Source organism: Saimiri boliviensis, chromosome X (genome assembly GCF_048565385.1).
Source record: "Saimiri boliviensis isolate mSaiBol1 chromosome X, mSaiBol1.pri, whole genome shotgun sequence".
NCBI classification, from domain to species: domain Eukaryota; kingdom Metazoa; phylum Chordata; class Mammalia; order Primates; family Cebidae; genus Saimiri; species Saimiri boliviensis.
In genome coordinates this window covers 119,511,431-119,537,677 of record NC_133470.1, presented here as the reverse complement: position 1 = coordinate 119,537,677, position 26,247 = coordinate 119,511,431, and the positions used below count along the sequence as shown (strand labels likewise).

Genomic DNA, 26,247 nt, shown 5'->3' with positions numbered 1-26,247 from the left:
ATTGACTGCAAAAATTTTCCTTTAAGGCCGGGCGCGGTGGCTCAAGCTTGTAATCCCAGCACTTTGGGAGGCCGAGGCGGGTGGATCACGAGGTCGAGAGATCGAGACCATCCTGGTCAACATGGTGAAACCCCGTCTCTACTAAAAATACAAAAAATTAGCTGGGCATGGTGGCACGTGCCTGTAATCCCAGCTACTCAGGAGGCTGAGGCAGGAGAATTGCCTGATCCCAGGAGGCGGAGGTTGCGGTGAGCCGAGATCGCGCCATTGCACTCCAGCCTGGGTAACAAGAGTGAAACTCCGTCTCAAAAAAAAAAAAAAAAAAAAAATTTTCCTTTAATACGCCTAAGAATTTGTGTATTAGCACACGTGTGCATTTCTATATCAAAACCATCTATAATTTGTTTTGTTTCCTCTTCATTCCTCCTTTAATGGTAGTGATTGATAGGTGTCAGCATGCTATTTGAAAATCAGTATTTTCGCAGTGAATGATTCTAAAGTGGCTTAATGGGAAATGCTATTTTCTGTGACTCATTGATCACATAATTTTGACCTTTAGCTTTGGCTTGTATCACCAAGAATTTCTGTCTGTTACATAGCTTTTTCCTGTCACTACTGGGTACTTTGGCCCTTCCTTAAACTTTTTGATGTAATTTAGATTTTGTCCTTAGAAGGAAAAGTCAGAAATACTGTTTCTCAATAAATTTTGGTAATACGTGATGACTTTTCATTTGTTTGTTTTCTTGGTTAAAGTTGTACATAGAAATATGGTAACCTATTCAGATTGTTTTAGTTGTTTGAAATTCTGTTTAAATTATCCCTAAGGTGAGAACTTAGCAAGAGTGTTTATATGTATCACAATTTTTTTAAGTCTGAAACCTTTTTGGTTTTTCTTTAGATCTTTAAATGGATGAGATGGCTACTACTCAGATTTCCAAAGATGAGCTTGATGAACTCAAAGAGGCCTTTGCAAAAGTTGGTGAGTATTTTTTGTAGTATAACCATAGGAAAGCAATATTTATTTGGTCCCAAAGTTACTTCTCTAAAAATGTCACATGAATGCTTAATCGAAAACATTAGGGCAAGGCAGTTAAAATAGATGGGGTAAAGTTTTGGAAGCTTTACTTAAAATTGTACTTTTTTTTGGTCAAGAGTGGTAGCTGATATTATTTCCAATTTTATGTAGTATTTAATATAATCAAGTTTTTTAGACCACAATTCCAATCCTTAACTCGTGACAGCTATGTACGGTTCCTGAAATTTTTATGCCAAATTTTAGTTATTATATTTTGTATATCATATCTTTCTGAAGAGAAGGTTTGAAACTTTCACCATATTCTCAAAGGGATCTGTGATCGAAAACATTAGATGATGTTTTACCCTTCCCTAATTAGTTTGGTGTTATTGCCTTTTTTTAATGGATTTTCTGTGCCTTTGGATAATGCAGATTGTTCTACCTTGCCACATTAAATTACTGTATAGCTTCAATATAAGATAAGAAGGTATAGCATGCCATTTGGTTTATCCTTTATCATCATATAACATGCCTTACAATTGAGCAGCTATGGAAGCAGTATATAATATTTACATTCCAAATTTCATGCTTGGGTCAAGTCTCTAGATAAGAATGAGAAAGCAGGGTAAGAACAGACTACTAATGTAAATACATGAATCAACATGTGCTTAGAGATGTAGATTATTATTATTTGGTACCTCCTTGAATAAATGGTGTAGAATTAGCTTATATAATGATTTCTCATATAAATCAGAATTTGCCTTTAGACCTGTGTTGAAAATTCCACTAGTGAAAAATGAGGAAATTCACATTTCTATTCCCATATATTTATGGTCAACATTTTCTATGAAGGCACTTAGTAATAGCAGTGTACCTTGGGAAGAATAATGACCTCAGCCAGAGTGACCATTTATAATCCCATCAAAATTTTAACTAGAAAACACTGAATAGTTCTGAATCTAACATGATTGTGTGTGTGTGTGTGTGTGTGTGTGTGTGTGTGTGTGTGTGTAACTAGCAGTTAATTAACTTGCTGTGGATACCACTTACTGTAGGAAGACTGCTATGTAGTTTAATATATAACTGCAAGTGAGTTCCTGGCTGCAAGAGTTTGTTTTTAGTGTCTTTCATTCTGTCAGAGTAGTCTTATAATTGTTTTAAGAGTACATTTTTTGAAACTTTTCTAAAATTTGTATTCGTCTTTCAGCATTAGGAGCAGCTTAATTTGTTCTTTATGAATGGAATTTTGGAGTAGGCACCATGCCTTATTAAGAACCTCATCTTCTCAAGTAAATGTTGAATATGGGTCTTGTCCTCATGTACAGCATCTTGGAAATAACTGTGTGCTATATTCCTGAAAAATGAAAGTTAATTCAGATATTGTTTACCTGATGAGACTTGGAATACATTTTACCAGTGAAAGAACGTCATTTTCCTTTAAAAGCTTAATGACATAAAGAGGATTGACCAATTATCTTTATAGAGGAAGCAGTTAAATTGTATTGAGGGATCAATGAGAAGTTTGACTGCACGAAAAGGTCATTGTGGAGCTATTGTTTAAGTAGAGTGTAAGATAGGTATACAGCTTCCCAAAGCCCCTGCCAGGCATATGTTCCTAACATACTCAGGCTCTTATTACTATGTATGCTATAAAGAATTCTAGAATCCAGAATATCTGCCTGTTCTGAATATTATTCTTTTGTAGTCTCCACTCAGTATCTAGCTCTCAGTAAATATTTTACTGATTGAAACCTAAGGAACTATATACATAGCCTTTTGATGTACTGGGATTTTTGTCATTATCACTTTTTTTTTTTTTTGTCTTTTTGTTTTTTTCCTTTTTGTGGAGAATGGGGTCTCACTATATTGCCCAGGCAGGTCTCGAACTCCTGGGCTCAAGCTATCCGTCCGCCTCTGCCTCCCTAAGAGCTGGGATTACAGGCATGAGCCACAGCGCCCGGCTGTCATTATCAACTATACATTCAGAGGGCCTTTGTTGTGAAGATTTTCATTACAGTGGAATTTATTATGAAAGGTTTTTGCCATTAAATTGTAGCATATACAATTTATATATATATATTTTTCAGCATAATAAAGCTTGTGTGTACATCTTTCAGAAACTCATTTAAGGACCCAGCTGAGTCTTTCAATTTTCTTTTAAAAATCTGTACTTTTAAGTTGTTGTTAGTTACAGAACCCTCAGGCAACTGTCAAAGGCGTTACAGAAATTTTGACACTTTATTTCAAAAACAAGCTCTATAACTTATTATCCTGTGAAGGACAGTTGTTTCCTCTCTGTGGGGGTGGGTTGGCAGAGAATAGGAAAGACTACTTTGTCCCAGTTCAATTGCAACAAAATATGGAAATCATTAGATGATTTTCCCCATCTATTAACAATAATAGCCTTGATTATCTCCTTAGAAATTCAGCAAAATCATAGTGTGTGGAGAAAATCTCTGTAATTATCGCTAATCATAGGTTTTGTTCAATCAATTAATAGTGCTTTGAAACTCTCTTTACTAGCAATAAATTGAGTATTAGAATTTAAAGTTCTCTTTTCACTCACTTTCTGCACCTGCTTAGTTTTAAGTTCCAAGCTCATGTAATTATTTCAATTTTTTCAACAATTGTTTCCAGTGCTTCCCAGTAGCAGAAACCTTAGTTCCCAGTTTTTGTACTTCATGTTTCAGTTTTCATTTAAATGCTGTAATATATAACTTTTTCTAAAGAAGAGTAAGTAAAACCTTTCAAAACACTTAGGTATTAATATTTTACCATCTAGAAACTGTCTTTTACGTTCTAAGCCTTTAATCTTGTTGTGGAAGCTAGTAGTCATTTGGATGATTACATGTCATAAAGGCAAATTCATGTAATGTAAATCTTTGCAGAGTCGCTTTAGTACTACAAACACTTACTTTTAAATTTGCCTTTTTTCCCTCCTGAGCACTCACTGCTGAGGTTTATTAAACATGAATTCAGCACTTTGGAAATAAAAGAATATTGGGGTTTCTTAAAATGACTAGGAATAGTGTGGGTGTATTCCTTTGAGGTTTCCCACCAAACTAAGCAAAAAAATTTTGGTTGTGTTGATTGTAGTTATACCAGACTTGTCTCATCCCAGGAAGTTGAGTTGTTTCAAATTACTTGATATTCTCTAGTATATAAAAAAACACATCAGGATGATGCTACACATACACAAAAAAAAAAAACCCAACAAACATGGTGCTTTAGTTAATTTACTTTTAGTATTCAATAAAACGACACCAGTGCATGTTTGTTTAATTACGCCTTTAAAAAAAATCTATAGCCCATCTAAAAAAAATGAAACTAGTCACTGCTCTTTCATTGTGCCATCTAGTTAATTATCTATGGATTAGAAGTATAGGTCTCGGGATAGTTTGTTTTTGTTTGTTTGTTTGTTTTACCATGCAACAAAACCTTTATTAACATTTTGAACAGGTTCAGCCATTACTGAAAATTGTAATTTCTAAACTTAAGTTGGGGCAAATGGCTATAGTGCAGAGTATTGCCATCACTGGGCACTGCGAATGCAAGACTGAAGAATTAACAGCCACCCCTCAGACGCAGGACCAGGTGCAGGGTCGACTCTTTCTGGATGTTGTAGTCAGAAAGAGTGCGGCCATCTTCCAGCTGCTTGCCTGCAAAGATGAGCCTCTGCTGATCGGGGAGAGGGGGGAATGCCTTCCTTATCCTGGATCTTGGCCTTCACATTTTCGATGGTGTCACTGGGCTCCACTTCCAGGGTGATGGTCTTGCCGGTCATGGTCTTCGCAAAGATCTGCATTTTGACCTGTTAGCGGATACGACGATAGTCAGAAAACCATGTTTTGAAGATGTGGAAGCTAGTTAGGAATACACATATGTGGGTGCATAGGTAAAAGCAAGAGCACATGTGTGTGTGAGAACACACATGTATTTTTAAAACGAGAGTTTCAGCAGGGGGAAAAAATGATGGTCAAACTGCTGGAAATGTTGAGTAAGAAAAGGACTGATAAACATTTTTGATTGCCTGGTCTCACCCTCTAAACTTGTCCAGCCTTCTGCTGAACTTGACCTCCATCTTTGGAAATCCACTAGTATGATGAACTCTAATGCAACAACCTCCAGTCTACCCTTAGCTGGAACTCATTAAACTGCCTCTTATATTTGCTGGAGTGAGCTACCTCAAAACGTATAAGCTGTGAGAGGCAAACCCCATGTTTAGCTAAGCATCTGGAGTTGTTTAGCAACTGCCTTTTTTAAGGTTTTAATGCCTAATGAAAACTTGATTTTACTGCTTAGATCTTAGGATGGAATATAGTTTAAATTCTTCTGCCCAAGTCTTTTGACCGAGTCATAAATCAGTATTTTGCGAGCTTTCATGGGCATTCAGGATTGTGTGTATATGTTTATAAATCCATTATTGTTAGAGAAATAGATTCCTTTTGTCATTATTTTAGTGCAGAAAATTTGTAGACTATGTTGGTCAAGCCAAATTGAACTTTTAAATCTAGCTTTTCCAAAAGGATATTTCTTCTTTAAGTCCTAATGAGCACTGTCCTGAGTGGGCTAATAGAGAGGTCACATGTGTGTTGCAGATGAGGGCACACAATGTGTGACCTCCTCATAAAGAAAGACACCAGATTTAGACAGATTCAAGGATGTTTAAAGCAACACACACACACATACACACACACACACACACACACACACACACACACACACACACACAATCTGAGGGTCAAAGAAAATCCCAGTGTTTCTTACTGTCAAATTTATAAGACAAAGTAGTACCCCAAAAGACGCGTTTGAAGTTACAGATTGCAGCACGTACCACCTGAACATGGGCAGTGTAAAACAGCAGCTAAAATCAAAACCACTTGGATTCTGGCTTAGCTTTCTCCAGACAAGTACTTAAAATAGCTTAAATAACAGGATGCAAGGGGAGGGAAAACATTTCCTTTTAAGGATATGCATTCTTGGTGTGATTCAAACTTCTGCAGGATCATGGCTGTGTAATAAGTTTATTTACTTTAAGGTTACTTAGGGAAGGGTGGTGCGGGAGTTAACTAGTATTTAAAATAATACTTGGTAAAAGGGAAAAATGTTTCATTTAATACAAAATGCAGATTGAACCTGCATGTGTGTGGGGTGGGGGAGAGAGACAGAGAAAGAGAGAGCGGGGGGTGGGGGACACTCCTTGTAACAGTTGATTCTTTTCTGATGAATTCAGTAGTCAGTATGAAAAATGGGTCTGTTTGGGGCAGCATTGGGAGCTGCTTAGTGATTTTTTTTTTAAATATCATAATTTTCTTCTTTAAAAAAAAAAACAAACACTTAGTCAATTTACTCAAATTGAGCCCCTTACTTTCTGCCGGAATTGTATGCAATGGTAAGGTACAATTTCCTTTATCCAGCTTGTCCTTAATGTCCACCCATACTGACCATATTTTCTGAACCAAAAGGTTGAGACGTGCTGGCATTGAAACTGCTCTGTATAATATAGGCAGTATGGTAATTTATGTCTACTTTATCAGCTTGTTGGAAACTATGATGCTGGAACAGAAGAGTCTTCAAAACGCAGAGTCCTTCCCACTCTATGCCGATGTATAGTTAATGAGGAAATGGCAAGTGAGCCAAAAAGGAGTTGCAGAATATTGGCAGCATGAATGAGAATATAAAGGACTGCCATCATGCCCGGTGGTTGTGATTTTAGTTTCCAGTTGTTAAAATGACTTTCAATCTAGGTCTGTGTATTTTGGGTCAGTTAATTATTAACTTCTCATGTTTATGTCAAAACTCGGAAGAGGAGAAGTTTACCATCAAACGCACTAAACAGCAACATTCTAATTCCAATGCTTTGTTTTAAAATGCATATTTCAACCACGAATAAGGACATAGTTTTATGATTTTTAAAAAAATTAAATTGTCTTTTTGAAAAACCTTGCCTCATTATTCTTATTCTCATTTTGCTTTTGAATAACAAAAAATTATCCAAAATTCATTTGGGGTTATTTGAGAATCATTCATGTACTTCAGCTATTTTATTTTACACATGAGGATAACATGACTCAAAGACTATTCATTTAGCCAGTTTTAAACGAAACTACTTTTCTCTAATGTAGAAAATTAGATTGAATAGTCATCAGCATTTGTGTTCATTTTTTTAAATTGCAACGAGTTTACCAGGCATGGTGGCTCACGCCTGTAATCCCAGCACTTTGGGAGGCTGAGGTGGGTGGATCACAAGATCAAGAGATCGAGACCATCCTGGCCAACATGGTGAAATCCCCTCTCTATAAAAATACAAAAATTAGCTGGGCGTGGTGGTGCACGCCTGTAGTCCTAGCTACTCGGGAGGCTGAGGCACAGGAATCGTTTGAACCTTCGAGGCAGAGGTTGCTGTGAGCCGAGATAGTGCCATTGCACCCCAGCCTGGGTGACCGAGCGAGACTCTGTCTCAAAAAAAAAAAAAAAAAAAAAAAATGCAACCAGTTAGTCCTAATACACGAAAAGTTATGAGCACCTGATGAGATGGAAGCTTTCTAAAATTCCATTATGCTACCCTTTTTCTGACCTTCCATTAGATATTTGATAATGTTTAAGGATGTGTTTTTGGTTTTTTGACTGGGGGTTGGAAATAAAATTAGCATAAAACACTTTAAGAATAATTGCATGCTATTTTGTCTTTCAAGTACTTTTCCAGCTGGGTTGTTTTGTAAAATTAATTGCTAGCTGTCTTTTTAGGCTCCCTCTGCCTTCTTGTTTAAATTGAAATTGTGTTTTTCAAAATATATGATTTAAGAGCTCTAAGAAAGGCTTGATATAATTGACTCATACTAACACTAAAATGCCTTTGATCATAGGAGGTAGTGTAAGTTGGACTAACACTGGCTGCTAAAATATGGGAAAATGGCAGAATAGGTAAAACTTTTAGAAGAGGACACACATTCTTCTCATCCCAGTAAAGAGATAAAGAGGAAGAATAGGTATTAAAAGTGACTCAAAATTTTTACAAGGATTTTGTAGCCACAGTTTCAAGTAAGACCCAGGGGTTCAATTTGATTCATTTCTGTATACTTGGGATCTGCCCAGTGGGTGTCTACTCATGTGGTAGGTACTCAGTTTGCTCTGGAGGGTGACTCATACTTAAACAAGTGTGCATCCCCTTTCTCAACGAAGCCAAAGCAGGTTTCTACATTTGGAACAAAAGAGATCCTGACCAGGGAGCCATCACTGGTTATCCACTTGGTCCCGCCCTGATGGGTGTGTTCACTTAGAAAACCAAATTATAGATCTGAAGGCTGCTGGGTAGAGACAGGATTAGAACAAAGGGAATGAGATTGAATGTTATTGAAGAGATATTTCTGTCAAGATTTGGTTTCTCAATAAATTGCCATTCAGTCTTTGAGTGCTATTTCTGTATTTTTGTCATTGTTGTTTAGTTTTGTTTTTAAAATGCCCATCTAGGATTAGAGCATTCTCTCCTTGGTCAATTCTTGAAAATCAGTGATTCTGCAAAAATAATTTTTTCCATTTTTTTTTTTTTTGGAGGTGGAGTCTCTCTCTGTTGCCCAGGCTGGAGTGCAGTGGCACAATCTTGGCTCACTGCAATCCCCGCTTCCCAGGTTCAAGCAATTCTCCTGCCTCAGCCTCCCGAATAGCTGGGACTACAGGCGCATACTGCCACGCCCGGCTAATTTTTTGTATTTTTAGTAGAGATGGGGTTTCACTGTGTTGCCCAGGCTGGTATCAAACTCCTGACTTCAGGCAAGCCACCTGCCTCGGCCTCCCAAATTGCTAGGATTGCAGGCGTGAGCCACAGCGCCTGGCCTTTTTTTTTTCTTTTTCTTTTTTTTTTTTTTTTTTTGAGATGGGGGTCTTGCTCTGTCGCCCAGGCTGGTGTGCAGTGGTGCCATCTCAGCTCATTGCAACCTCCGCCTCCCAGGTTTAAGCAATTCTCCTGCCTCAGCCTCCTGAATAGCTGGATTACAGGTGTGTGCTACCACGTCTGGCTAATTTTTGTAATTTTAGTAAAGATGGGGTCTCACCATGTTGGTCAGGCTGGTCTCGAATCCCTGATCTTGTGATCTGCCCTCCCGCTTTGTAATCCCAAAGTGCTGGGATTACAGGTGTGAGCCACTGTGCCCGGCCTCCATTGCTTATTATATACAAAAGATTGTGCTAAGTATTGGGCTGGGAGATACAAAGATTTAAAAGAATCTTAATTGTGAGATTTGCAGCCTAATAAGGAAGTTAGTCTTGTAATAACAAATTCTTATTCCTCCAATTTCCTTTAAAATTTTCCTGTCCTTTTCTAAAAGCATCCATTACTACTACCCTTACTTCAAAATGGAATTTCCAAATGTGGTTATTTTATGTTTATGTTTTAGGGTGGCTACTTCCGGCATCTTTTAATCACATCAGTGAACTATCTTCTAATTAATGCTCAAGAGAGGTTATTTCAGGGAGGGTTCATGCAAATAGCAATTCTGCCTGTGACCCAAATTTCTGGAGTTCTTTATTTATTTTTTGTTTCTGAGACAGTGTCTCACTCTGGTGCCCAGGCTAGAGTGCAACGTTGCTGTCATAGCTCACTACAGCCTCGAAATCCTGGGCTCAAGTGATCCTCCTGCCTCTGCCTCCCAAAGTGCTGGGATTACAGGCATGAGCCACCAGTCCCACTCACCAGACTTATATGCTAATCTAATACAAATACGCAGCCAGATAGACTTTCTGGGCCTTAGTCAGTTTCGTATAGCTTTGAATCCACTGTAGTTCTCCCATATCTAATTTAAAACATCTCTACCTGGCCGGGCGCGGTGGCTCAAGCCTGTAATCCCAGCACTTTGGGAGGCCGAGGCGGGTGGATCACGAGGTCGAGAGATCGAGACCATCCTGGTCAACATGGTGAAACCCCGTCTCTACTAAAAAAAGAAATACCAAAAAGTAGCTGGGCATGGTGGCACGTGCCTGTAATTCCAGCTACTCAGGAGGCTGAGGCAGGAGAATTGCCTGAACCCAGGAGGCGGAGGTTGCGGTGAGCCGAGATTGCGCCATTGCACTCCAGCCTGGGTAACAAGAGCGAAACTCCGTCTCAAAAAAAAAAAAATAATCTCTACCTTCCTCTATTATACCACTGAGAATACAAAAAGAACAATACCTGTTATATGCCTATTATATACTCCAGTCTAAACTAGAGTCAAGGCACAGTGGCTCATACCTGTAATCCCAACACTTTGGGAGGCCAAGGTGGCAGGATTTGAGACCAGGAGTTTGAGTTTAGCCTGATTAATATAGTGAGACCCTGTCTCAACAAAATGTTAGCTGGGCATAGTGGTGAGAGCCTGTAGTCTCAGCTACTCAGGAGGCTGATGTGGGAGAATTGCTTGAGGCCAGGATATCAGGGCTGCAGTGAGCTATGATTGTGCCACTGTACTCCAGCCTGGGCAACAGAATGAGACCCCATCTCTAAAGATTTTTTTTTTTTAAATAAATTGGCTGGGCTTGGTGACTCATGCCTGTAATTCTACCACTTTGGGAGGCCAAGGCAAGCAGATTGCTTAAGGCCAGGAATGCTAGACTAGCCTGGGCAACATGGTGAAACCCTGTCTTTACAAAAAATGGAAAAAGTTAGCCGGGCATGGTGGCACACACCCGTAATGTGCTAGCTACTTGGGAAGCTAAGTTGGGAAGATCACCTGAACCTGGGGAGGTTGAGGCTACAGTGAGCCAGAATTGGGCCACTGCACTCCAGCCTGGGCAACAAAGTGAGACCATGCCCCAAAATAAATAAATAATAAGCTAGAGTCAATAACAAATGATTAAATTACACGTATATAATATATGCCTCATTTCAGAATTCAGAGAAAAGTATAATATATTTTTAAATATTTTTCTATAAAAAAAAAAAAAAAACTAAAGTGGGCCAGACATGATGGCTCACACCTATAATCCCAGCACTTTCAGAGGCCAAGGTGGGAGGATCACTTGAGCCCAGGAGTTCAAGACCAGCCTGGCCAACATGACAAAACCCCATCTCTACTAATAATACAGAAATTGGCCAGGCATGGTGGTACATTCTTGTAATCCCAGCTACTCAGGAGGCTGAGGCAGAAGCGTTGCTTGAACTTGGGAGGCTGAGGTTGTAGTGAGCCAAGATCACGCCACTGCACTCCAGCCTGGGTGACAGAATGAGACTTTGTCTCAAATTAAATAAATAAAATAGCTTAAAAGAAAAAAGAACCCACTAAAGTGAACAAAGTTTTGACAGTTAAAAGGAATAAACTATCTCTTTGGCCAAAGATATCATAAAAATGAAAGAATGTTATACTTCGATAATAAGGTGTATTAGTGATGAGAATGTTATTACTCTCTATCTGGATTTAATATGCATTGCTGTTCTTTTTTTTTTTTTTTTTTTTTTTTTTTTTTGAGACAGAGTTTCGCTCTTGTTAGCCAGGCTGGAGTGCAATGGCGCGATCTCGGCTCACCGCAACCTCCGCCTCCTGGGTTCAGGCAATTCTCCTGCCTCAGCCTCCTGAGTAGCTGGGATTACAGGCACGTGCCACCATGCCCAGCTAATTTTTTGTATTTTTAGTAGAGACGGGGTTTCACTATGTTGACCGGGATGGTCTCGATCTCTTGACCTCATGATCCACCCGCCTCGGCCTCCCAAAGTGCTGGGATTACAGGCTTGCGCCACCGCGCCCGGCAGGCATTGCTGTTCTATCTCCAGGTTTTAAATGTGTTTGTGTGGGGGGAGGGTTGTGAAGTCTTGTGTATTCTGATTTAGAATCAGAGTGTGATAGAGCCAAAAAGGAACTTCAGAGATTATTTGGTCCAAAGCACTTCTTTTACAGATGAGAAAACTAAGGCCTGAAGAGGTGACATGTGCTAATCAATAGCCAAGTTGAGATAAGACACTGTGTCACATTATTCCCACTGTGTGGCTCTTCAAGCATGTATGCTGTGTTTCTTTCACTATGCCATACTTATCCTCTTGTACTAAGCTCCACTGTAATTTTAGAAAGGAAATAGGAAAAGCAGGTTGGTATATGCATGGGAGCAGGTAGATTTAAACCCAATACTTTCATACAAGAGCCACTAAAATTTTGCCATAGTGCTATGGGGATTACTTTGTTCGTTTAGCATTGCAGACATTATTGATGAATTGATTTCTATGTAGAAACACTTTACATGTAGAAATAGAGTTTGATGTATGACCTTTTATAAATCCAATGGAAAGAAAGTGAATATATGCCTTAGGGAAATTAAATGCTTTACCTCAAAGGAAATCTAAGTGATTTTCACACTAAGTATTGAGTGGTTTGTTATTGATGTTTTAAAAGTACAGATATGTTGATTAGCTAGACATGATGGTACCCACCTTTGGTCTCAACCATTCGGGGGAGCTGAGGCAGGACAATTGCTTGAGCACAGGAGGTTGAGGCTGCAGTGAGCCATGCTCGTACCACTCCAGCCTGGACAACAGAGATCCTGTCTCAAAAAAATATAAAAGTAAAAATAAAAGTACAGATGTTTTAATTCATAGATTTAAAATGTAGTATTCAATGTTTAAGAAAATTTGATACTTCAAATAGACTGCATTAAAACTAAACATAGAATTTCATCAGCATTCAAGGTGTTGGCAAGATGGTTCCATACAGTATACTTAATATTTTAATTTAATTTTTAATCCCCCAGAGCATTCCTGAAAATTGCAATTTTAGTAATTGACCAAAAATTTGCTCATGTGAATCATACTTAGATCACACTTAGAAAGAAATTTCAATGTATTCCATGAAATATATTGGTCTAGCAGAACTTATATGATCAGCTAGCTCCCTGACCTAATCTCTCATTTTCCCCCTTGTTCACTCTACCCAAGTCATACTGAATCTTTACTTTTCCCAAAACACACCAGACACACTGTAGCATCACTGACTTTGCATTTGCTATTCTCTACCCGAAATCTCTTGCCCCAGATAGCCATATGATTTGCTTACCTTACCTCAGGCAAGTCTTCATTCAAATATAACCTCACCAAAGTGGCCTTCGGTAGCACCACCACCGTCCCTGCCCCCTAATATCTCTATAACCTAGGTTTACTCAACTTCAGCACAATTGACATTTTGAGCTGCATAACTCTGTGTTGTACATGCGGAGGAGGGGTCATGTCCACTGTAGGATATTTAGAAGAATCCCCAGCCTCTACCCACTGTATGCCAGGTGCTTCCTCTCCCAGTCCAACACCCTTCTCCCATTATGGCAATCAAAAATGTCCCTGGGGGCAAAAAAACCCCAGTCTAACCTCTTATGCTTTTTTCTTTTTCTTTTTGAGATGGAGTCTTTCTCTGTCACCCAGACTGCAGTGCAGTGGTGCAATCGTGGCCCAGGTTCAAGTGATTCTCCTGCCACAGCCTCTTGAGTAGGTGGGACTACCACCTGCCACCACACCCAGTTAATTTTTGTATTTTTAGTAACGACCGGGTTTCGCCACGTGGGCTACGCTGGTCTCAAACTCCTGACCTCAAGTGATCCGCCTGCCTCAGCCACCGAAAGTGCTGGGATTATAGGTGTGAGCCACCATGCCCAGCCTGCTTTATTTATTTATTTATTTATTTATTTATTTTGAGACGGAGTTTCGCTCTTGTTACCCAGGCTGGAGTGCAATGGCGTGATCTCCGCTCACCGCAACCTCTGCCTCCTGGGTTCAGGCAATTCTCCTGCCTCAGCCTCCCGAGTAGCTGGGACTACAGGCGTGTACCACCATGCCCAGCTAATTTTTTGTATTTTTAGTAGAGACCGGGTTTCACCATATTGACCAGGATGGTCTCGATCTCTTGACCTCATGATCCACCTACCTCAGCCTCCCAAAGTGCTGGGATTACAGGCGTGAGCCACCATGCCCGGCTCCTGCTTTATTTTTTTTAATAACACTTATATTGTTAAATTATATTACATTATATAGTCATGCCTCATGTTATATGTCATTAGAATGTGAGCTCCTTGAGAGAAAAACTTTCTTTTGTTGGCTGTGATATTCCCAGTATCAAGATCAACATCTTCTACAGAGTTTTTAAGTAATGTGTCAAACAGATTATTCACAGTACATTTTCTTTTTTTCTTTTCTTTTCTTTTTTTTTTTTTTTTTTTTTGGGATGGAGTTTCACTCTTGTCACACAGGCTGGAGTATAATGATGTGATCTTGGCTCACTGCAACCTCTGACTCCCAGGTTCAAGCAATTCTCCTGCCTCAGCCTCCTAAGTAGCTGAGATTACAGGTGCCTGCCACCACACCAGCTAATTTTTTGTATTTTTATTAGAAACGGGGTTTTACCATGTTAACCAAACTGGTCTTGTGACCTCAGGTGAGGTGACCTCAGGTGATCCGCCCTCCTTGGCCTCCCAAAGTGCTTGGATTACAGGCATGAGCCACAGTGCCTGGCCACAATACATTTTCTTAAACAGTGCTAAGGTCATCTTGAGACATTTCTCTATTCAGGTTGTTTCCTTCTAGTATAATTAAATTTACATATGAAAATCAGTGGGACCCAAGGAATAAAAGGCATTATGAACAGAAGATATTTGAAATTACTTGTGAACATCAAACTTTATCCACAAAATAATATACTCAAGTGGTTACAACCCTCAGGACGTTAGCCGTTTTCCAAATCAATTAACTTCTGGTCATTGATCAGGTGTTTTTTCTATTTTTAAAAGTTTCAGAATAAACTTCATTTAATCAGCACTTCGAGAAATACTCTGAGAAACTTCAGTAGTACAAAAATTAAAAGGTTTTTATAGAGTCATATTAAACATCTGCTTTCCTCAGTAGTACATTTATTTTTATAAACTCGAGGCTTGTCTTATATTAAGGTTTGTTTACATTAACTCTTAAAATAATTGGCACTGAAGGTGATTCCTTAATTTCAGGTGTACGTTGAAACAGATTCAGCAGTAAATTCATAAAACTTCTTTGTGAGCAATGGAAGAATAAGAAACACAAAACTCCGGGCCAGGCGTGGTGGCTCACGCCTGTAATCCAAGCACTTTGGAGGCCAAGGTGGGCGGATCACCTGAGGTCAGGAGTTCCAGACCAGCCTGACCAACATGATGAAACCCCGTCTTTAAAAATAAAAAATAAATTAATTAATTTAAAAAAAAAGAAACACAAAACTCCTATAGTTACAGTAGAAATTGTTCTATACCATACAAGTGTTTTGTAGGTTTGCGATCTATTAATTCTTTTTTAAAAAATCCTATTAGTTCCAGGTTAATAATAATTGTATTAACCAACTATGCTTTCTTGAACTTAGGAATGCTCTTATCAAGTAAATCTACTTACGCATTGCTGAAATCACAGGATACATGATGTAAAACCTTGCTTTTTCCATTAAAATGTCCATTTCCCTTTCAAGCAACCTTATTTCCACACAATAAGAAAATATTTCATTTAGGTGAGCTTATGAACTGAGCCTCAAATGAAGGGAAATACTCTTAATAAATTAATTTGCGTCTCTCAATTTTTTTTCCTCTTTTGCTTGTTCTCCTTTTTTACAAAGATCTCAACAGCAATGGATTCATTTGTGACTATGAACTTCATGAACTTTTCAAGGAAGCTAATATGCCATTACCAGGATATAAAGTGAGAGAAATTATTCAGAAACTCATGCTGGATGGTGACAGGAATAAAGATGGGAAAATAAGTTTTGATGAATTTGTTTATGTAAGTATGTGAAAATTCATGATTATTAGATGTAATAGATTTTCCTTTGTCTAGTGGGATGTTATAGTATTAAGTACTAATAAGTTCCTAAATATTAGTACTATTATAACTAATAACATTTCTGTCATCCTTCCCACTAAATTTACTTATTTTAGCCACTAGAATAGCTTAACAAATGAATCGAGAAAAAGAACACTGCAGAAACAAAGAATTAACACGATGCTCCTTGTATAAGGTGAACAGTCTCCTTTCATGGCATCATTAAAGGGCAGTTATCTAAGTGCTAAGTGACATCTTTGAAGTGTTTTCTCTCCCATGGTGAACAGTGTGTGCCAAAATTTTAATGATACACCCTGACTCACAGTCTCGGAAGCTTCCTGAGCTGAACTTTCTGATTAAAAAGTTGTTTTCTACTCTTGTGGTAGGGGTATTTAACTAAATCATTTTCTCTAGGATGATAATTTTGATAATTAAAAGTTTGAAGCATATCTTTTTAGTCCATTCGAAGAGGCATTTAAAATTGTTTTCTTCTCTAGCTTCATCAAATATTCTTCAATGTTAGGGGCTGAGTTTTTAATTCCTTCACCCACCCCCGCCGCTACTCCCAGCACTTAGTCTGGTGTTCTGTACTCAGTGCCTGGAAAATGTATACTTGGCACATGGTTCTCCAATGCCTACCACTATTGGCTGCTAGCAAGTGAGGTCTAGATTTTTCAGACTTACACCATTTTCAGTCTGTATTTATTGACAGTGTATTTGAGATACGTGTTAAAAATAGCTGGCTGTAACCCCAGCGCTTTGGTAGGCTGAGGCAGCAGGGTCTCTTGAGGCCAGGCTTTCAAGACCAACTTGGGCAAGACAGGGAGACCTTGTCAGCTTAGGAAACTTAGGGAGACCCCATCTATGCAAAAAAATTTTAAAATTAGCCTAGCATGGTAGCTCGAGCCTATAGTACCAGCTACTCAGAAGGCTGAGGCAGGAGGATTGCTTGAACCAGTAGTTTGAGCCTGCAATGAGCTATGGTAGCACCACTACCCTCCAGTCTGGGTGACAGAGCAAGACCCTGTCTCTAAATTAACTAATTAATTAATTAAAAAAATAAAAGAATAGCTGTTGCTTCTTCCCTTAATTACAGATACCTTTAAGATTTTATTGGTGTATTTATTATTAATTTAAGGCTGAGTTTGACTAGATCTTAACTAGGAATTCCTTTCAGTATATCACAACCTAGTTATCAGTGCGTATTATTTATCACAAATGTCCTAGAACTTCTGTCCTCCTTCTTCAGGGTTTATTTTACCCCAAGACAACTGAGACAGTAACATACACTCCCATCAGTAACTGTGGCTCACCATAGCAAGTAAAATTTTGAAATGTTCTCTCCAGTTAGAATTAACACCTTTAGAACACTGCAGTAGTTCAAGAAGCAAATTGACCAAGTAATGATGCCTACTGGGCTGACAGCATTTTGTGATTGTTTTTAAAATGCAGACATCTTGGCCGGGCGCAGTGGCCCACGCCTGTAATCCCAGCACTTTGGGAGGCCAAGGTTGGCGGATCACAAGGTCAGGATATCAAGACCATCCTGGCCAACATGGTGAAACGCTGTCTCTACTAAAAATACAAAAATTAGCTGGGCATGGTGGTGGTGCATGCCTGTAATCCCAGCTACTTGGGAGGCTGAAGCAGGAGGATCACTTAACCCAGAAGGAAGAGATTGCAGTGAGCCGAGATCACAGCACTCACTGCACTCCAGCCTGGCAATGGAGCAAGATTCCGTCTTAAAAAAAAAAGAAAAGAAAAAAAGCATACTTGTATCATAATTATGATATAGTTCTTGCCATTTTCTTTTGAAATACTGATTTCCTCCCACCATTTTTTTTTTTTTTTTTTTTTTTTTTTTGTCTCCAGTTATGGCCAAAGCCTTTTGTTTTGAATTCTGTGTTCAATAGTAAGTTGCAGTTTGTTTGCAATTTGAGCACTTGCATGTTTTCTGATGTATCACTTGCTGCGCTTTTAACTGCATGTTTAATTGTGAATTTAAAGTAGTTCAGAGCAGCAGTTAACTATGATTGGCTGTTTTTGATAAAATTTGTTGCTCAGAATTTTTTAATCAACTAGAAAGAACAGACCTAAATCATTAGGATTTGCAGTGTGTCATTATTATTAAGGACAAAATTATGAAAGTGTCTTTGAAAATGATCTTGGGGAAATTGTTAATTTTGTAGATTTTGAAATGTAGTTTCTACACAGCTATTTGGCTTCTAAGGGAGGAGGTGTGATTACCTTAGTATATTCTTTAAAAGTAAAGACCGTGGACAATAATTTTGGCAACACTAGGGCTTTAGAAAAACAACATACATGAGGACATTTTAGATTAGAATATACATTTTAGAATCAGACAGAATCATTATGTTTACATTCCTACACTTTTCAAATGAAAAGAAACAAACTTGTGTTTCTGAAAAAGGAAGTGACTTGCCCAACATTACACAGAGGCTAGTGGCTTTTTCTAAGCACCTTCCTGCTATTCAAGAAATTTGAAATATCAACAACAGTGAAGTAACCTGCCTGAAGTTTCAGATGCTACTGTTATGACTGTATTAACCAAATGTCTGACCACACCCATCTGCCTTATCATCAATGAAACATCTTACAAATTGTCAGGTAAAATATGGGTAAAGCTTAGTTATCCGAGAAAGAGAGAGCATTTTATTCCTGTCAGGTATTAGCATAAGGAAATAGAAATAAACATGTTCTTGCTTGTTGTGTTTTTGCTTTTTCTTTGAACTGTTGCTTGAGGGGTGTTAATTGCAAACCAAGCCACAAACAAAAACAGCTTATGTTACTTTCAGAGAAGAGAGAGAGAGAGAGAGAGAGAGAGAGAGAGAGTGAGAGAGAGTGTGTGTGTGTGTGTGTGTTGTGTGTATGGCAAAAAAACAGTCCCAGAATTGTATGTATGTAAACTTAAAAGGTGAATATTGGCTGGGCGCAGTGGCTCATGCCTGTAATCCCAGCACTTTGGGAGGCTGAGGTCAGGTATTCAAGACCAACATGACCAACATGGAGAAACAACGTCTCTACCAAAAATACAAAGTTAGCCAGGTATGGTCGTGGGTGCCTGTAATCCCACCTACTCGGGAGGCTCAGGCAGGAGAATCGTTTGAGCACGAGAGGCAGAGGTTGAGGTGAGCCAAGATTGTGCCATTGCACTCCAGTCTGGGCAACAAGAGTGAAACTCCGTCTCAAAAAAAAAAAGTGAAAATTAAATTTAATACCCTGCATTTTAAAATTCTAAACACTTCAAAACTAAAATACTGGAATTTTTTGAAAGAAAATTTGTATTAATAATTTTTATGTACAGGAAACTCAACAGTGTACATTTAACCCAGTTTAGTGGCAAGTTCTTTAGCCTTTGCCTTTTCAAGCTTGGCGATGCGAGCCAGACTTGGGACCCAGGACATTGCCTCCCCAGTGACGGTGGATCTCATTGTATCTATCGTTGTAATTGGTCCTGATAGCTTCTACCAGCTTAGCCAAAGCGCCTTTGTCTTCCAAGTTAACCTGTGTGAAGGCGACAGTGGTGCAGGTCTTCCTGTGGACTAGATGATGTCCCAGTCTTATCTAACCACTTCATAATGCAGTAAAGGACCCCTATTTTATGACGAAGGGCAGGCAAGAATACAGCCAGCTCCATGGGATCCACGTCGTGTGCAGTCACCACCAGCTGAGCTTTCTTGTTCTCCACCAAGGTGATGACGGTGTTAACTCCTGCTCGAAGGACCCGTGGTCTCTTAGTGGGGACGTCCCCTTTGCCAGCAGCTTTCTTCTCTGCCCGGGCCAACAGCCTCTGCTTCTGTTTTTGCTTTGTCTCTGGTCTGCACTTGTGGGCCAGCTTAAGTAGCTAAGTAGCTGTTAGGTGGTCCAGGGCCTGGATGAACTGGTTAATTGCAGGAGGCACTTTCAGCCGCTTATAGAGGATGGCTCTCTTCCACTGCAACCTGACATAGCGGGGCCACTTCGCAAAGCAAGTGAGGTCTCTTTTGGGCTGGATGTCCGGTCCAATGCCAAAATTCTTAAGCCTTTTCTCAAACAGGAGATTCATCACTTTCTTGGCCTCCTGCTTCTTCACGACAGCAGGGGCCGGAGCCACCTTCTTCCCCTTGGCCTTCTTTCCTTTCAGCATTTTGGACAGTGAGAGGAGAGCTAAAATACTAGATTTTTATGCTTACAGGATAATAGGACTTTTTTTCTTTGATTGTTAAGGAATAGTATGGCACTTTCAGCAGAGCAGTTAGCTGCCCAGAACAGTCCTGGACATATAGTAAATGCTATATAGGTGTTAGTTGTTGGGGTAGATATTTCTTTAAAAAAAAAGTGATGTTTTTCAAATATTACTAAGTTTAGGCCTATAAGACATTCCCAAAAAATGGAAAAATTCAAACCTGCTTCTTTGGAAACAATTTGGAAATAAGCCCCAAACACTGGAAGCCAGTGAATTCTTTTTTTGCAATTCTTTCTGCAATATTTCTTTCTTAAGTCATATGCCTCTGGATTGTTTTGGTTTGGCCACTTGTCCTGTGTTGAGCTAATTCTGGGGTCAAAAGAAGTTGGCTGGTTGCTGAGAGTCTTTGAGAGAAAGGCGGTGAAACTTAATAAAAGAATAGAAAATATATATATTTCGTAAAGGAGACTGAAAAAGATGTATAGAACAACAGTGGATAGAACAACAATGGGATATTGCTTCCTGAAAAAAGTACAGCAGGAATTAGCTCACAGATGATAAAGCAAGTCTTTCCTTGTGGAGGGAAAACAGCACGAAACAGTGAGCTCATTAGTATCACAACAGGCAGCTTTGAAAAGATTCATTGAGAAGACTCCAGCACAGTAGTCAGTCCTGTGCTATCTCTGATTTCAGAGATTCCTTGTTAAGCCAAAGCTTGTACTCAGTTTTATCATCGACTTAAGCAATTTCTTTATGAAAGTAGAAAGTAAAATGCGAATTCTTGTGTAGTGAATCAATATCATAGACATAACAAATCTTCAGTTCTTTCTTATAATTTTTACTCTTTTTTTTTTTTTTTTTTTTGAGACAGAGTTTTACTCTTGTTGCCCAGGCTGGGGTACAGTGGCATGAGCTCAGCCCACCACAACCTCCACCTCCCAGATTCAAGGGATTCTCCTGCCTCAGCCTCCCCAGTAGCAGGGATTACAGGCATGCACCACCAAGCCCATCTAATTTTATATTTTTAATAGAGACAGGGTTTCTCCATGTTGGTCAGGCTGGTCTCGAACTCTCAACCTCAGGTGGTTTGCCCACCTCGGGCTCCCCGTGTGCTGGGATTACAGGCATGAACCACCGTGCCTGGCCCATTTTTAACTTTTTTTTTTTTTTTTTTTTGAGACAGAGTCTCACCCTGTTGCCCAGGCTAGAGTACAGTGGCGTGATCTGGGCTCACTGCAACTGCCGCCTCCCAGGTTCAAGCGATTCTCCTGCCTCAGCCACCCGAATAGCTGGGATTACAGACGCGTGCCACCACGCCTGCTAATTTTCGTATTTTTAGTAGAGGTGGGGTTTCACCATATTGGTCAGGCTGGTCTTGAACTCCTGATCTCATAATCCACCCACCTCGGCCTCCCAAAGTGCTGGGATTACAGGTGTGAGCCACCAGACGCGGCCGACATTCTCTTTTTATAATATGAATTAATCCTCTTTCCTATGACGTAAACAAATTTGGATTTATTTATTTATTTTAAAGGATAAATTTGCATTTTTCTTTTTTTTTTTTTTAATTTTTTTAAAGACGGGGTTTCAACATGTTGGTCAGGCTGGTCTTGAACTCCCAACCTCAGGTGATCCACCCGCCTTGGCCTCCAAAGTGCTTGAATTACAGGCGTCAGCCACCACGCCCAGCCCTGGATTTATTTTTTAGCTGAAATCATGATCATTCAAACAACCTAATTCTTAGAAGTAAATGATCCTTGAAGCATAAGCACTTGTAATAAGAAATATAACTTTACATATCTCATTCTGAAGCTGTAACATTTTTGTCATTGCAGGGACTTGTGGTATGTTAGGCATTAAGAAATGCACACCTTTCAGATTTTAACTTATTAGACTATGTTTCACTAAATGAAGTCGAGTTCAGAAAGAGGTAGACTAGTGACTATTGTCTTTTCACTGAGCAGGTGCATTGTTATCAAAAGGAGAGCTATGGGATCAAAATGCTTCACAGTTAAGGCACAGTTGGACTAAAAATTCAGATTGTAAATAAAAATAATTTGAATGATTTGAAAACTACCTGGAGTGTGTGCATCAGCTCTACACTGTTAATACTTAGTGAGAGTCAATATAATGGCCATAGAGCAGGAAGGGTGACTTCATTGGTTGTATGTAGTATTTAGAGTAGTCAGTGTGTATGTGTGTCTGCATATATATACAAACATAAACACAGACATTTATTCTAAAATTCTACCTCAAAAATTACAATATACCTAGCACAGAATCGCAGCTATGAGTTTGTAAAACTTAACTGCTTACTAACTACTCTCCCAGACAAAATTGTATTTTTAAGTCCAAAGAAAGGATTTAAGAAAGGTAACAGGAAAGATGACTTTGTAATAGGGCCATTGACAACACGTACAACTTTTCTACCAGTTCCAAAAAGTTGCTTTCTCTAGATGGATTAATCACAGAGGTGCCCTCCTGGAAAGACGAAATGTAACAAGGCACTCCTTTCAGCCTGACGCAGTCCTATACAAGACACAAGGCTTGGTTAGTATAGCTTGGGCTGCATTTCTGCTTCTGCTTGAACCTGCTCTGACACATACAACCTGAACTGCTAAGTATATTGTGACCCTGTTCTATGAACCACAGACATAGGCTGCATCTTCCTGAGATGTGTATGTGAATACACATTTGTCAAGAATGTTAAAGGTCTTTGCATTGCATTTGTTCAGCAACTTTTCCATGAAGTCTTCAGTTTTCGTTCAATGAATTCATTTAAATGAGGTTCTAAACACCATTTAAAGAAAGTAGTATACAGTTTACAGTTTCTACATCTTGTTCCTGTTTTACTGGCTTTGATTAATTTAGCCATGCACATTGGTGGATCAGGAACACATTTGGAATTAGGTAAATTCCAATACCTCAGAAAAATATAGACCTTTAGAATGTCCAATCAGATGGTTACACAGTACTAGGATGTGAAACTTACTTTGTTATAACTTGCCTTTGTACAGTTAGAATGTTCCTTTGTTATAACTTGCTTTGTATAATTAGAATGTTCCTTACTGGGAAGCGAAGCTGAACTTCATAAATGCCACAATCAGACAATCTCTGAAAAGCCTCTTTTTGGTGTTTATTCTTTACAGTCATCTATTACTACCAGCTTAACGGATTTTTTAACCATATTATTCTGTAACTTTTGATTTAATGAATTCTTAATGAGCTACCTCATTATACTGTAAAATAGTTTTTTGGTTAAATTATAAAATTTTATCTTTCTTTGTGTTAGAATTTTGATTAAGAGGGAGTATTCTTCAATGTTTTGTCTCCAGGAAAAGAACAAAGCCTTCCTTATTTGTAGAAAATTAACAGATTTACCTGTGCCTTTGAATCACATTAGTTTTTGGCTTAAAGTGGATTCAATGCATGTAGCACTTAATGTTTTTGACAAGTGTGTGCAATTGACATTCTGGTGCTTCATTTTCAGCAGTAGTTTTGTAGTACTTGTTTAGCATTTCAAAAACTCAGCCCGAATTTTTTATATCTTTTAACATCAGCTATGGAAAAAATGTAAGTGATGAAGATATAAAAGAATATGAATATGCTTATTGTGCCTAATTTGAAATTAATTGTAAATCAACAAAATTACTTTAATTAATAGATTTTTCAAGAGGTAAAAAGTAGCGATATTGCCAAGACCTTCCGCAAAGCCATCAACAGGAAAGAAGGTATTTGTGCTCTGGGTGGAACTTCAGAGTTGTCCAGCGAAGGAACACAGCATTCTTACTCAGGTAATCATTTCATAGGCATTATTAGGTTAATACAATGTACTAGGTGGGATGAATGCTGTAATGTCAAGGAAGGGCTCTAGAAAATCGTTACCTCCTAATTAAGAATACAATAGAAGTCCTTCATGACATGTATTTAGGCTTGAAACTAATACTTGTCATAAGGTATTGTGTTTATTGTATGGCTTTATTAGCTTGCAAGAGACAGGATACAATCCATGTAATGATAGGCTTTACTATAGTGAATTGTACAGTAAGATAAGTGTAATTTTTTTTTTTTTTTTTTTTTTTTTTTTTTTTTTTTTTTGAGACGGAGTTTCACTCTTGTTACCCAGGCTGGAGTGCAATGGCGCGATCTTGGCTCACCGCAACCTCCGCCTTCTGGGTTCAAGCAATTCTCCTGCCTCAGCCTCCTGAGTAGCTGGGATTACAGGCACGTGCCACCATGCCCAGCTAATTTTTTGTATTTTTAGTAGAGACGGGGTTTCACCATGTTGACCAGGGTGATCTCGATCTCTTGACCTCGTGATCCACCCGCCTCGGCCTCCCAAAGTGCTGGGATTACAGGCTTGAGCCACCGTGCCCGGCCGATAAGTGAAATTTTTAAGGAATTTTGTAACTTCTCTGAGGACCAGTTAATGTGTTCTATTATTTTTCTTAATTTTGTTATTCCTAATAACCACTGTGTTGCATCCAAGTGTCTGGGTTTCCACACAGAATAACCACATGTTTCTGACACATTAACTTTCAGCACTATTAGGCTTTGGAGTCAAATTGTTAACTTAAGAGTATGAACTAATGTCTTGCTTGTTATTTAACATAATTTTAGAGGAAGAAAAATATGCTTTTGTTAACTGGATAAACAAAGCTTTGGAAAATGATCCTGATTGTAGACACGTTATACCAATGAACCCAAACACTGATGACCTGTTCAAAGCTGTTGGTGATGGAATTGTGCTTTGGTAAGATGCTAGCTTGTTTTATATCCAGATATCCAAAAATAGCCTTCCATATAATTGATATATTTGCTTCTACATGCTTGACAGATTCACCTCAGGAAATAATTAGAAAATTATCCAGGTTCTGCCTTTTTCACTTAATCTCTAGGTCTGTCCATGAATCTAAAATTCAGTCATAGATCGACAACCTCTTTATAGAGAAGCTCTCAGCCTCCATTTTCTTCTCATCACCGAGCCAGCAGAACATTATGACTCGATTGAACTTAAGTATGTCAGTGTCTGTTTATTCTAAAGTACCACAGCTTCCAAAAGAAAAAAAGAGGCTACTCTTCCGTTCTCACTCTCCAATGACCTATTTCCAAAAAATGCTTTTGTCACTGCTGCCGCCCCACAGCCAACAGCATCTTGGCAGACATAATACGAGATTATCAACACTGTCAGTCGGTGTTCCAATTTATAGAGACAGTGTCACACAGTTGTTAATACCATGCGCCATAATCAGTCTGACTGAATTTATATTCAGTCCTGCCACTCTGAAGCGGTACAACTGTGATCATGTCACTCAACCCCTTTGCATTTCAGTTTCTATTTATTATGATCTCCACATTGTTATACTTACCTCACAGGGCTGTTGTGAGCATTAAGTAAATTACTATATACAGAGTGCTTAAGGTAGTGCAATTGATATATTTCACATGACAGTATATATTATAGGATATAAAATTCTTCTTTTTGCAATAGGGTCATTTTGGTTGTTTGAAAAGCTGATTTTTGAAATGTGAGATAGGCTGGGCATGGTAGCTCATGGCTGTAATCTCAGCCCTTTGGGAGGCCGAGGCAGCAACATTGCTGGAGGCCAGGAGTTCAGGTCCAGCCTGGGCAACATAAACAAGACCCCTGTCTCTACAAAAAAAATTAAAAATTAACCGGGCATGGGGCTGCATGCCTGTAGTCCCAGCTACTTGGGAGACTGAGGTGGGTGGATCACTTGAGCCCGGGAGTAGTACAAGCTGGCAGTGAGCTATGCTTTGTACCACTGAACTCCAGCCTGGGTAACCCTGTCTATCTAAAAAATAAATTACACACACACACACACACACACACACACACACACACACACTTCCTTTGTGTTCTGTTTATAGGCAGTGAATAAATAATTTCCCATGTGTGTGTTTTGTTTTTGTTTTTTTAGACAGAGTCTCACTCTGTTGCCCAGGCTGGAGTGCAGTGGCATGACCTCAGCTCACTGCAGCCTCCCATCTCCTGGGTTCAAGCATTCTTATGCCTCAACCTCCCAAGTAGCTGGGATTCCAGGCTCTCACCACCTCACCCAGCTAATTTTTATATTTTTAGTAGAGACAGGGTTTCACCATTTTGGCCAGGCTGATCTCAAACTCCTGGCCTCAAGTGATCTGCCCACGTCGACCTCCCAAAGTGTTGGGATAACACGTGTGAGCCACCTTGCCTGGCCTCCCATGCATTTTTTTTTTTTTTTTTTTTTTGGAGCCGGACTCCCACTCTGTCGC

The 26,247-nt window shown here is 39.1% G+C and overlaps 1 protein-coding gene across 6 annotated transcripts in view; it reads left to right on the top strand.

Annotated features, from left to right (window-relative positions):
- Positions 1-26,247, top strand: part of PLS3 (plastin 3) — a 99,713-nt gene that overhangs the window by 55,550 nt on the left and 17,916 nt on the right. For all 6 annotated transcript variants that reach the window (XM_003935829.4, XM_074391905.1, XM_074391908.1 and 3 more), the window contains 4 exons: positions 899-979; positions 15,583-15,746; positions 23,636-23,765; positions 24,592-24,724. In XM_003935829.4, the coding sequence (XP_003935878.1) occupies positions 907-979; positions 15,583-15,746; positions 23,636-23,765; positions 24,592-24,724 (500 nt within the window). In that variant the 5' untranslated portion in view covers positions 899-906. The remainder of the gene's footprint in view (positions 1-898; positions 980-15,582; positions 15,747-23,635; positions 23,766-24,591; positions 24,725-26,247) is intronic.